Source organism: Salmo trutta, chromosome 1 (assembly GCF_901001165.1).
Source record: "Salmo trutta chromosome 1, fSalTru1.1, whole genome shotgun sequence".
In the NCBI taxonomy this organism is placed as follows: Eukaryota; Metazoa; Chordata; class Actinopteri; order Salmoniformes; family Salmonidae; genus Salmo; species Salmo trutta.
In genome coordinates, this window is record NC_042957.1 from 52,597,907 (window position 1) to 52,612,041 (window position 14,135).

The window sequence follows — 14,135 nt, forward strand, 5'->3', positions numbered from 1 at the left end:
TCAATTTAAGGGCTTTATTGGTATGAGAAACACATGTTAACATTGCCAAAGCAAGTGAAGTAGATAATAAACAAAAGTGAATTAAACAATACAAATTAACAGTAAACCTTACACTCACAGAAGTTCCAAAAGAATTAAGACATTTCAAATGTTATATTATGTCTATATACAGTGTTGTAACGATGTGCAAATAGTTGAAGTACAAAAGGGAAAATAAATGAACATAAATATGGGTTGTCTTTACAATGGTGTTTGTTTTCTGTCTCTCTCTCTCTCTCTCTCTCTCTCTCTCTCTCTCTCTCTCTGTCTCACTCTTTCTTCCTGTCGCTCTGCCTCTCACTTCTCTGAAGCGGGGATGTGCGCGCTAGAACAGGAAATGAATGCAGACAGCAGAGGCAGGCAAGCTGCGACCGGCACACACACAAAGAGTACTCTCCCTCACACACACATTCTCTCTCTCACACACACACACACTGCCCAGAGCACCTCCAACCAGAGCTGGAACCTTTCAGCCCCAGGTGAAAAGACAGAAAGCGGAGGAGGGGAGTGGAGGCCGGCCAGAGGAAGAAGAAGGAGAGGGCAGGGGGGGATCAGTGAGAAGAAAAGAGCGAAAGACAGAACAGAACAACCTGTTAGTGAGATCTGGACTCTGCTGAAGAAACCGTGGGAGCTGGGAACACAAGCTATAGGATGATTCTGCTGTCCTCTTGCTCCAGGTACATTTTCTGCAAAAACCTTTTAATAGACAACTTATTTATGTGGTGATTGTTGTACCTTATCATACCTTGTTACTCAGAAGTGTATGCTTTGCTTTTTTTTTGCTAGGACAGAAATGTCGTTTGATGGTTCTGTAGGGAAGTGGGACCTTTTTTTAACAAGCCAGGGGCGAGGGCTCTTATTCGAATGTATGAAAACAACACATGTTTAACGTTAGATGCCCAGTGTGTGGCTGCTGTTTGGCTGTCGTTGTCTGTGTTTGACCAATTTCATACTTCGTGAAAGGGTGAAAGTTCACCATGGATGTTGTTGTGATTCTGTCACATGCGAATCACTCGGGAAAATGACGATTGTGTCACATGTTGATCTCTGAGAATGATCTTGTGGTGTTTGGTCAACACCCCAGTGGTCATGATTCATATTCATATCGAAACCTTCACCTTCAGGTTTAATTTTTCATCGCTTTCTGTGGCTAATCTCAGCATTTGATTTTTATGACAGCCATACATTCAGAGATAGATGAATATAAAGGGACACCCATACTATTTTGAGTGTGTGGTTGAGTGTGTTGTTGGGTGTGTTTACAAGACAGGAACATATTGAGTGTATGTGTCCCTGGAGTGCTCACACTACATTCCTTCCCCTGCCTGGTTGGGGTGGGTGTGGAGGGAAAAAGGGTAGTGCCGTGGGCTCGGTTATACACATACAGGTGTAGGATCTTAATTAGATCCCTTTTTTGTTGCTGAGAGTGTTCCTGCACTGCAGGAAATGCAGATGAGCTTTACATACATTCACTGTAAACACACACTCTCACATAAGGTTGTTTTAACAGTATTAGACTTTTCATGTAGCCTACTTTGGCCAGCTAATACCTTAACCACCGATCAAGCAACTTTATGGACTAAACTTTCAAGTCCTGTTGCAGCAGGATTAATTTTCTGCGACAGTATAGATGAAATAAAGATCCTACATCTGTACAGGACACATTCCAGCAAGTCCCCCCTCCCTCCTACTGAGATACTTCTCTGTCTCACAAACACCCACACCAACATAGTCAGGTGTTTTGGTGAATTTTTGAATGGCAGAAATGAACCATTGGTTATGTGACTACTTTTATTTATTTAACTAGTCAAGTCAGTTAAGAACAAATTCTTATTTACAATAATGGCCTACCGGGGAACAGTGGGTTAACTGCCTTGTTCAGGGGCAGAACGACCATTTTTTACCTTGTCAGCTCGGGGATTCAATCTAGCAACCTTTCGGTTACTGGCCCAACGCTCTAACCACTAGGCTACCTGGTTAATGTGGTTGTATTAACCACCGTCACTGCTTTTCTCCTGAATCTTTAAAGCTCTAAGATTATGTGCCATTGTTCTGCCTTGAGCTCAGCATAGCCTTATTTGAAATGTTAACAAAATCAGAGAATAGAGAGCAGTTCTAAATTTGGAACAAGGTTTAGTGTCGAGGCCTGGGAGTGTGGAGCGCCACAGTTCAGAGGTGTCCCATATTTGCAGTGGTAAGCTAAGTAGTGCAGCCTTACTCTTTTCCATCCTGGACATCCTGCCAGGAACCAGAGACACTGAGTGAGGTCAAAGGGAGCCCAACCAGAGGAAAAAGAGAGGTTTCCGTATTTAAACACAGGCTGAATGGGATCTGCCTCCTCCAATTGTTCTCTCTTTTCATCAGCCTTTTTGAGTTGGAGGGTGTTCCTCAACAGCATAGACACCAACCCAGCAAGGATGTTGGGTGAGTGTTACATATTGTATTTGTTATTTTGAGTTCTGAGCAAGTGTTAAGACATTAATGCTACAACAGACTCTTTCTAAAAACAAAAAGTCTACAATCACACTTGATAAAGTTATGAAAACATTGTGCATTGTAAGAAATATATGCATGTGTGTGAAACGGTACAGTGAAAGGCAAGAACAATGTACATAATCTGTTCTGAAAACATTTTAGGAACGTTTTGAGACCCAGAAAAAGTTTGCTGGGATGGGCACTCTTTTCTGACTTGCACTGACATGATGAATCACTGCATTGAGCATATCGATCATTCTTCTCCCTTTCTGTTCTTTCCCAGAGGGAGGGAGTCACTGAAATGTTATCAAGTCGTCAAACAGGTTATTTTTCTCTACTAGAAGCGCCCTAGTTCAATCCTATGAAACTCTGCATTTTCACAAAGCCCTATTTGTTATGTCATGTTATGAGATATGGATACATGAGCAGTGAGCTTGGCACTGAGAGTTTGTGTGGCTTTATCTCTGGAGCCGGGCTAGGCGCTCCCTTCTTGGGTTTCTGTTCCTTTGGTAAACCACAGGATTGCCATTCCGGTGGGCCAACTCCCTCCCTCTGTTCAGTGTAGAAGCAGAGGCTGGGCTGTTCCGCTCTCTCCATCTCCACCCACTGCTCTCTCAGGCTGTGGTGGTTCTGCCCTCTGCAGAGGACCCACTCTGCTATTCGGGCATGCTGGAGCAGGTTGTCAGCGATATAGGGAGGATGGCTCGGCTGCTACAGATGTAGGTCTGACTCTGAACAGATAACCCACAAAACATCCCCAAGGTCTAAAAATGACTATGGAATGGTGTAGGTTATTCAATTGAAATGCACTGCCTTGCACTGGAGGCCCATCTAATATGTCATCCAGTCTGTTAACCAGTTTTGTTGTTAGGTTGGAGTGAATGATGGGAGTGGCTTACAGGTTCTATGCAGTGGTGGAGCTGGAAGGGGCCAGTGTTTACAGTGTAAACAAAGTAGAGAGGGATAAAGGGAATAGCCGGCCAATTATTTTTTTCTCTTTTCCCCTTCTCTATCTTTCTCCCCTCTCGCTCTCTTTATCTCTAAACCCTCTTTCTCTAAATTCTCTCATCTCTCTTTCCTACCACTGCAGCGACAGACACAGAAAGGATATATCACATGACTCGCCCTGCCTCATTCCCTCTCCCTCCCCAGAGTTATTTTTGATTGTCAGTCCTTCGTCACTGGTTAATTACCCAAGCAGGGAGCACATCTGATCACGTAGTAGAATCAGGTTAGACCAGAAATACAAGCCAGACATGTTGTAGCATTAGCAGACGTGCTCCGTGGGCTGTTCTACTGGTCTAAGGGAATTGCTCAAGCTGCACTGTGTTGTTCTAAGAGAAGTTGGTGCATAAGACAAATTTATTGAGAGGAGACACCTGTACAAGAACATACTGTATGCTATGTAGTGTTAAAATACACTGTCATTATGTTTGACTACTGGTATTTGGGCCTGCACACAATGGCAAGCGGTATGTAGAGTGTCAGTCATTAGTAATAATGAAGAAAGCCATTCAATCTACCTGCAATTGAGAATACTGACATAAAAACATAGAACAAGCATACAAATGCAATGTATTTTCATTTTCAGTGTTGAAATAGGCAAATACCACCTTTTCCCTTAGGTTAAATAGAGTTGTGTTTCCTTGAGTGGTAGACAGTGTGTGGTTTAGCGGTGTGGTCTGAGATAAGAGAGACATATGTGTGTGGGTGTGTGTCTGTGTGATATTCGCAAGATGTGAGAGAAAGAGGGGTCACTTGGTTTCTATGACGACATGTTTTGACTGCTCTAAATTGGCATTGCGGAGAGAGGTCAACTCGTTCTCACTTTGACACGTCACGGTAAGCTACTCTTAAACAAGACCAATACAGGCTATGATGTCACAATGGACATGGAATTTTCCTATTGTGTGTGAGGTCTGTTAACGCGTGTGTGTGTGTGTGCATTGTATGTGCATGCATGTGACGTTTCGGCTGTTCTAAGGTCAGTTTTGAGCCCTAAGGATTACAGTTAGTACTAGTGTAGGATATACTGCTCCCAGATCTGTGATGAGGAACGACTTCCATTGCGAGCACATCATGTTTCATGATGTCTGGCCCGCCACGGACTGGTTGGTGTTATGATATATTTTGGCATGTTGCTGAGAATAACACTACTTTTTCCTGCTTCTCTCTTTGTGTACGCCCCATCCCAGCCAGCCTAAAGAGAGGAAGGAACTACCACTAAACTGTCACACTCGCAAATCAAGCAATGCAGACATTCATTAAAGTCCTAAAAATAAGGGTTAGCCAAATGACTGACTGGGACAAACAAACACGCAGAGGAGAGGAGAGACAAAGGGTATTTATAGGATGTTTAAAGCATAGGAAAGGCTTCCGGTGCTGTGATTTTTCACCAATCAGGGAAAATCTGTAATATTTACAATGACCAACACCATGAAAATATCATCCTCTACCAAATAACATCATACTCTACCAGACTAGTTAGTTAGTGCAACAAGAGGTGACTACGCTTGTGTGATGAGTAACCTTGCCAGAGACCTGAATACTTGCATTGGCTCCCCAAGATAATACCTAGGGTTTAGCTTAACAGGCTAACGCAATCTGGTGACATGCATTGTCAGAACAATCATTTAGGAAAGCTAAAAGGGAACATATGACATGTTCTGCTTTTTTCATGACATAACACTTGTCCATTTTAGGGCTTAAAACAGTACATTTTAAGCCCTAAAATGGACATGCATATCAACCAAATCAAATGCATTCCAACCAAGGTTTGTAATCTGATTGATTGATTGCTTCTGTGGACAGGTGTCTTTTGTACAGGTAACAAGCTGCGGTTAGGAGCACTCCCTTTAAGAGTGTGCTCCTAATCTCAGCTCGTTACCTGTATAAAAGACACCTGGGAGCCAGAAATCTTTCTGATTGAGAGGGGGTCAAATACTTCTTTCCCTCATTAAAATGCAAATCAATTTATAACATTTTTGAGATGTGTTTTTCTGGATTTTTTTTGTTGTTATTCTGTCTCTCACTGTTCAAATAAACCTACCATTCAAATTATAGACTGATCATTTCTTCGTCAGTGGGCAAACGTACAAAATCAGCAGGGGATCAAATACTTTTTTCCCTCACTGTATATCTACTGGTAGTGTGTGTTTGACCACTTGGCAGCTGGGTATCTTTGAAGTTAAACAGTATCTGTTGACAATGGGCGTGGGTCGTGGCCATCGAGGGATCTGCCGTGTTTGCTGAACACATATTTTGTAGTGTTGGTGCTTCAACTGGAATGACCTAATGAACACATTCCCATGTACAGATATACTTATATACTAGCATTTGATAGTAACAAGATCATGTGTACTGCAATATGTATATTTAAAAACGTGAAGATGTACAGTATATGTACAGAACATACTGTATATTTACAAGAACAGTAAGGTAATGCAAAACCTTTGTAAAGTATGAGTAATGTAGTGAACCAATTTTTATATATTTTTTGTTCCCTTTAGGAGGGCTTCAGTGGAGCCTTGACCGTCCTTGGTGGAAAGGGAGGGGGTGGGTGGCCACAACGGACACTGCCACGGCCACCACGCTGCCACAATGTCCTCCTTGGTGTGCAACATGGGGCTGGTGCTGGTAGAGTTTGAGTACGAGTACATGGGCCGCGACGGGGGCCTGGTGTCCATCAAGCCCAACGAACGCTACATCCTGCTGGCCAAGACCAACGACCACTGGTGGCATGTGAGGAAGAACGAGCAAGCAAGGCCCTTCTATATACCTGCTAAATACGTCAAGGAGCTCCCCGCAGAGTTCCCATCCCCGCTGGACTTTGCTGACCCACCTAGTCCTGATTTGGTCCCAATTCCGGTTCCTGCGCCGGTGCCAGTGCCAGTCCCAAAGCACTCCGTACCAGACCGGGCAGAAACGAGGGCGGGAGATGAGGTGACTATCCGCCTCCGCTCCCCGAAGAGACATCAGAAGACTGAGCACCGCATGTCCACATTTGGCGTACCCTTAGAATTCCACGACCCGTCTCCCGGGGTGTTGAAGCACGGCGGGCTGAACGACTCGCTGCCGGGCCTTCACTCCTACGTTGCCCTTGAGGTTCCCTTAACAGTCCCCTCGCCTCAAGCCAACAATAGTGCCAAACACAAGAAGCAATTAAGCCTGAGTTCCGGTGTGCTCTTCGGCTCCTCCCTGTTGGTGGAGGAGCCTCTCTCCCTGAACCCCCGAGCCCCCAGCTTCAGCCCAGCTGACCCCCTCCAACGGCCCTCCCAGGCCATCCCAGTGGAGACGTCCATCATTCCTGATGCCGAGGTCACCGGTGGCGGGATTCCCCTTCAGCAACCTCTGAAAGAGCCGGAATGTCCTCTAGAGCTGGAGGAGGGAGAAAAGGAGAAATCTAGTGTGGAGCCTGAGGACGAATCAAAGGAGGACTCTGAGAATATTTATGAATCCATATTGGACCTGAAGCTGGATGAGTCCCCTATAATAGTAGAGAAGACCCCGACTGTGAGACCTGCTGCTGTGGCTGAACCTAAACCTGTTATCGCTCCCACTTCTCCATCTCCAACACAGACACAGGTAAAAGTATTATCTGTGAAGTAGTGAACCTGCAGGGCGATTTGCCTTTTTGATCACATTGGGGCCACAGTCTTTCCCTCACACTATGTATGTGCCTATGAAGGGATGACTGTTGATTAAAGGTGAGGCCCTTCATTACATGGGGCCTTTACGGGGCCTTTTACAGTTCATAGAGTAATAGTATCCCATGAAGTTTAATATCTGGGAGGCCCTTCCATAGGAAGTAGCTAGTTATTATAGGATACATGTTGGATTAGTCTGTCTGGTAAAATGCAGCTGTTTTATGAATACATTGTTTAGAAGAGATCATGTTTTCATATTGTGAGGCCCCAACGGTCAAACATGGTAAGGAACAATTTGACCTCCTTTTGTGGCAGTTACTCCGTACCATCTGTCTTAAGGAAGTAAGAATGGGAGGAAGGTTGTGGGAGTTGTCCATTGACCAAAACAGCAAGGCAGGCAGATAGACAGACACTCACTGGCTTTGTACATAGCAATTACAGAGACCAAGCAAATAGTTGGAATAGCATATCAAGTCAGACAATTAACACTGTGGGCAGGGTGCTGAAGAACCTGTTCACAGATGGTGGACATTTTCTTTCCTCCATTGCTTAAGATACCACAGGGAGGCACTGTCTGCAACTAAATGTTGTTGAGGAAATCAAGGTTGTTCCTGGCAACATCCACATATTCAGCTTCTACCCCCAAGCCATAAGACTGCTAAATTGTTTGTTAAATTCTTATGGCTTGAATCCCGTTAGCGGGATCGATATGACAACAACCAGTGAAAGTGCAGGGTGCCAAATTCAAAACAACAAAAATCTCATAATTAAAATTCCTCAAACATACAAGTATTATACACCATTTGAAAGCTTTAATTCTTGTTAATCCAGCCACAGTGTCTGATTTCAAAAAGGCTTTACGGCAAAAGCAAACCATATGATTATGTTAGGTCAGCACCTACACATAAAAAAACACAGCCATTTTCCAGCCAAAGAGGAGTCACAAAAAGCAGAAATAGAGATAAAATGAATCACTAACCTTTGATGATCTTCATCAGATGACACTCATATGACTTCATGTTACACAATACATGTATGTTTTGTTCGATAAAGTTCATATTTATATCCAAAAATCTCAGTTTACATTGGCGCGTTATGTTCAGTAATCTTTTGCCTCCAAAACATCCGGTGATTTTGCAGAGAGCCACATCAATTTACAGAAATACTCATCATAAATGTTGATGAAAATACAGTTGTTATACATGGAACTTTAGATAAACTTCTCCTTAATGCAACCGCTGTGTCAGATTTCAAAAAAGCTTTACCGAAAAAGCAATAATCTGAGTACGGCGCTCAGACACAAAAACATGCCATACAATATATCCACCATGTTGGAATCAACAATAGTCAGAAATTTCATTATAAATATTCACTTACCTTTGATGGTCTTCATCAGAAGGCACTCCCAGGCATCCCAGTTCAACAATAAATGTTTGTTTTGTTCGATAAAGTCCATCCTTTATGTCCAAATACCTAATTTTTGTTCGCGCCTTCAGTTCACAAATCCAAATTCACGACGCGGAGGTCAGACGAAAACTCAAAAAATCCCATTACAGTTCGTAGAAACGTCAAACGATGTATAGAATCAATCTTTAGGATGTTTTTATCGTAAATCTGCAATAAAGTTTCAACCGGAGAAATCCTTTCTCTTCAGAAATGCAATGGAACTGAGCTACCTCTCACGTGAGCGTGCATGGCTGAGCCTCATGCCCTGCTGGCAGTGTTCTGACTCCAGGAGCTCTTATTCATCCCCACTTCACAGTAGAAGCCTCAAACAAGGTTCTAAAGACTGTTGACATCTAGTGGAAGCCTTAGATGTAGTTTGGATAGGCAATCGATTGAAAAACTACAAACCACTTCCTGTTTGGATTTTTTCTCAGGTTTTTGCCTGCCATATGAGTTCTGTTATACTCACAGACATCATTCAAACAGTTTTAGAAACTTCTGAGTGTTTTCTATCCAAATCTACTAATAATATGCATATCTTAGTTTCTGGGAGTGAGTAGCAGGCATTTTACTCTGGGCACGTCAGTCATCCAAGCTACTCAATACTGCCACCATCCATAAGAAGTTAAATAGTTAACCAAATAGCTATCCGGACTAGCCGCATTGACCCTTTTTGCACAAACTTTTTGTCTCATCACATGCGCTGCTACTACCGTTTTTATCGAGCATAATATTCCTAGATATATGTACACACAATACATGACCAAAAGTATGTGGTAACTCATTCCAAAATGATGAGCAATAATATGTGGTTGGTCCCCCCTTTGCTGCTATAACAGCCTCCACTCTTCTGGTAACACTTTTCACTAGATGATGATGGAATATTGATGCAGGGACTTGCTTCCATTCAGCTACAAGAGCATTAGTGAGGTCGGGCACGGATTAGGCCTGGCTCGCAGTCAGCGTTCCAATACATCCCAAAAGTGTTTGATGGGGTTGAGGTCAGGGCTCTGTGTAGGCCAGTCAAGTTCTTCCACACCGATCTCGACACACCATTTCTGTATGGACCTCACAATGTGCACGGGGGAATTTTCATGTTGAAACAGGAAAGGGCCTCCCCCAAACTGTTGCCACAAAGTTGGAAGCACTGAATCATCTAGAATGTCATTGATTGCTGTATCGTTAAGATTTCCCTTCACTGGAGCTAAGGGGCCTAGCCCAAACCATGGAGCTAAGGGGCCTAGCCCCAGACCATTATTCCACCAACCTTTACAGTTGGCACTATGCATTGGGGCAGGTAGCGTTCTCCTGGCATCCACCAAACCCAGATTTGTCCGTTAGACTGCCAGATGGTGAAACATGATTCATCACTCCAGAGAACGCGTTTCCACTCCTCCAGAGTCCCAATGACGGCGACCTTTACACCACTCCAGCCGATGGTTGGCATTGCGCATGGTGATCTTAGGCTTCTCGGCCATGGAAACCCATTTCATGAAGCTTCCGACAGCTCGATACTGGCACCCTGTGTATATAGGCAAGTTATTGTTACTCATTATGTATTTATTATTACTTTTCTTATTAAGTGTTTTACTTTTCTATTATTTCTCTATTTTCTTTCTCTCTGCATTGTTGGGAAGGGCCCGTAAGTAAGCATTTCACTGTTAGTCTAAACCTGTTGTTTACGAAGCATGTGACGAATGCAATTAAATATTCAAGTTAAAACTTCAGGAAGAGATTTGTTTATCGTATTTCTGTCTGGTAACTTGACTATTTCACTGAAAGTTGCAGTCAACTGATTCGTTGAACAAGTTCAACTTCTCAGGAGACTATATCTATAGTTCGTTATTGAATCTGTGACTCCTCAATTGCCAATAGTGGTGAAGGAAGTGTGTTCAAAAGAAAAAGAGCAGGAATACAATGGTGATCAGCATGACCACTGCTGTCAGTGACATCACACACAATAGTCAGGAGAAACACATGAGGTTCTGTCTGCTAGCGTTAGTTATGAGGTTGTGGCCAGTCCGTTTAATGCTTTGGCCACAGAGATAATGAAATAGGGAGGCCAGAGGAAACAATGGAATACAAAGGAAAAGAGGGTCAGTTACAGGGCGGCACTGCTGAGGTGACGTCAATGGAGAATATGCTTTTTTGAGCCATGGCGGCAGGAAGTGGTGAGTTTGGCTCCAGGGGAAGAGGGGAATCAATCCAGGATGCTTTTCAACTTTTCAAACATATGAAAATGTAAAAGTTCTCTGGTTATACCACTCACATTCACAGTGATTTAAAGAGCTGTAAAAAGTGCATGAACATGTTTTTAGGTCAGATAATAGGAAAATTATAGGAGAGACGAGGGGGATTAGGAAGGATCTAGATCAGGGTTGTTCAGTGGGCGATTCCACGCCAGCGGGTGAAATCTTGCAAAGAGATCGTTTTGGCTGATCTCGTATAGAAACTTCAGAGGAAGGATGTTTGACATGCTTTTTACATTTGTATCACAAACAATTTTTTTAGAAAATCATGATGAAAGTGGCCATTTTAGGTCCTTTTTTTAGGTCCTATACATGCCTCCTGTAAGACCCTATGATCTGTGAACTGTACATGATACAGACAACATATTGGTGTCATTATCCTCCTTTATAGTGTGCTCTAACATATGGAGTATGTCTAGATTCTGAAATAAAAATGTTCACATGAATTTATTCAACATTAAAAATATTAATATCTCAAAACTACCCTTTTTGATTTTGTCAATTTAAGGACATATATTTTACAGATACATCACATTTCCAGAGCGGACTCTGCTAATTCTGAAGTTATGATACATTTTATGAGCACCACCAAGACAGTGGATGGTAAAACAGATTCAAAGGGAATGGCCTCTGCTGTGGTTGGTTAATGACCTATATTGTCAGTGTCTATGTATAAAATGGGTCATATCATTAAAAGTAGCAGAGAGCCACTCTGGAAATTGGACGTGTTTAAAGAGTATATGTTGAATAAATGTTGAAAAATGCTTGTGAAAATAGTACTTCAGAATCTAGACATACTCCATATGTTAGAGCACACTATAAAGGAGGATAATGACACCAAGATGTTGTCTGTATCATGTACAGTTCACAGATCATAGGGTCTTACAGGAGGCATGTATAGGTCTAAAAAGGAACTAAAATGGCCACTTTCATCATGATTTTCTAAAACATGGTTTGTGATACAAATGTAAAAAGCATGTTAAACATCCTTCCCCCCAATGAAGTTACTATGTGAGAATTGCCAGAACAATCTGAGATACCCAAAATATTTTCCATTCCTGCTGGCGTGGAATTGCTCCAATCCACTCCTGGGGGCCTCCCATGGGTGCACATTTTTGTTTTAACCCAGCAAGAGCACACCTGATTCTACTAGTTAACAGCTTTGGTGATTGATGCTTGTACTGTTTACATAGGCCTACCCGGTGCGCGATATTAAATTACTTATAAGCTATCCTGAATCACCGCTTTACATGAACTGCAGAGATAATATGCATTACACCGCAGTCTAATGTTGTCACTTTAAACAACATGACAAAAGACACAACGTCAAACAACACATTCACTTATGGGGCAAGATACTTTGAAATACACATTTTCCTCAGAAAGCCTGCACTTCTTCTCCCAAAGGAACTTTATCAGGCTTGGATCTGACTGGGGAGGGATATATGTTATGATGCAAGAACCATGAAATTACAACGCTCAGACACAAGTATGTTGTGCAGAGAGGAGGGTCAAAGGCTTCAGATCTCTCAGACTCAAAGAGACAAACTTATTCAGGTGTCAGAAGTGGAGTCCCATGGTTTTGTTGAGTTTGGATTACAATTGACAGGCATTTATGTCAGAAGTTCATGATCTGGTGACACTGAGAATGCGATAGATAGAGCAAGGGTAAGTTCAAAGTTCATGCTGTACTAATATAGTTTAAATATAGTAAAAAGTAGTTTAATGTTTGACTTTCGAGTCATTATTGCCTGCCTGTTTTAAATTCTCTGATGATAATTTTTTTTTTTATCTGCATTTTATGTTTAACCTGCTGCACCAGTGTTAAGTTAACCATTGAATGTGTGTAACGCTCTTTGTCCTGCCTACTACCTGTGTAAAGTCATTCACATGTAACCATCCTATGTATTCAATATCTTATCTTTTTATGGACTACTCAACTTTTGACACAAAACATGTTGACACTGAATACATTTTGAGCAGAACTGAGACAAGTCACCACACGCCTATAGACTACTGGGGAATATCTGAACCTGCACAACGATTAGTAACCTTGGGTTACATTTTAGTCAACATAGTAATACTTTTAGACTGCAGTGGAGGCTGCTGAGGGGAGAATGGCTCCTAATAATGTCTGGAATGGAGTTAATGGAATGGTATTAAACACATGAAAACCATGTGTTTGATACCATTCTGTTCACTCCATTCTGCCCATTATAATGAGCCTTCCTCCCCTCAGCAGCCTCCACTATTTTAGAGGTATTTGCTTCATTCTCACCTGCACAGTTTGATTTCTGTTTTATTTAAACAGGTACACAGAAGCCTGAGTTCCAGTAAGGAACAAACTGAAGTGTCTTTAAAACATGGCCACTCACTAAAAAGGACTCTATGCATGTCTGCACAATAACAATCAATTGGATTTCAGCCACATTCTGTGTCTGTTCACCTCTTTGCGTTTGACACAAAAGAAACATTGTGTGACCTCTAGGTTTCGGCTTTTGATTCTGTGGCCTTTTTCGTCAAGTGACTTGATACAGGTTCTACTTACAGTAATACACAATAATGTTTGTTTTATGGAAGCCGAACTGTAGGTGACATGTAGAATTAAACTATCATTTATCATGGCTGAGAAGCATGGAATCATTCAATTACATTTGGAGTAGTGGACATTATATTTATAACTTGACAGCCAATGAGTTGGTCAACTTCTGTAAGCAGCTACATAAGGAAGAATCCATTCATAATTTATAAAGACTGTGTCCAAATAATTCAAGGTATGCACCCCTTAACCTGACATCTCACAATTGTAAACCACCCAAGCTGTATGAGTTAAAAACTTTACGCTATGTATCCATTTTCAGAAATGTTGGTAAATTAGTTTTTATTGTTTGAAGAAATTATGAAAGAGATTGGTGTGTTTTTTCACTATCTAATCATGGCATGGGGTTTTTCAATGACAGACATGTATTTGTTTAAAATCTATCACTTGATGGTTTCATTTCAGAGAGACAAATAATCATATTTTTTTGCTAAATATTATATATCCGCGTCACTCCCAGATAAATAAGTAGTACTGCTAGGTTTTACACAGTTAAATATAACAAATAACTACATTTTGTATAAAGAAATGCACAAATGATACATTTGTGACATCAATATATACAAACATTGTTTAGTCATTGCTTATTCAGAGCAACTTGCAGTAAGTGCACTCATCTTAAGATTGCTAGGTGAGACAACCAGATATCACAGTCAAATATACAGGATACGAACATTCCAT

General features: G+C 41.8%; 1 protein-coding gene across 4 annotated transcripts in view; it reads left to right on the forward strand.

Annotated features, from left to right (window-relative positions):
• Positions 1-337: 337 nt before the first annotated feature.
• The window catches only part of LOC115199717 (rho GTPase-activating protein 27), a 36,713-nt gene continuing 22,915 nt past the window's right edge, over positions 338-14,135 (forward strand). For 2 of the 4 annotated variants that reach the window (XM_029762081.1, XM_029762092.1), the window contains exons 1-2: positions 339-716; positions 6,024-7,098. In XM_029762081.1, coding sequence (XP_029617941.1) covers positions 6,115-7,098 — 984 coding nt within the window. In that variant the 5' untranslated portion in view covers positions 339-716; positions 6,024-6,114. Of the gene's footprint in view, positions 717-6,023; positions 7,099-14,135 lie in introns of all 4 variants that reach the window. The other 2 variants (XM_029762110.1, XM_029762100.1) reach the window with 2 other exon arrangements.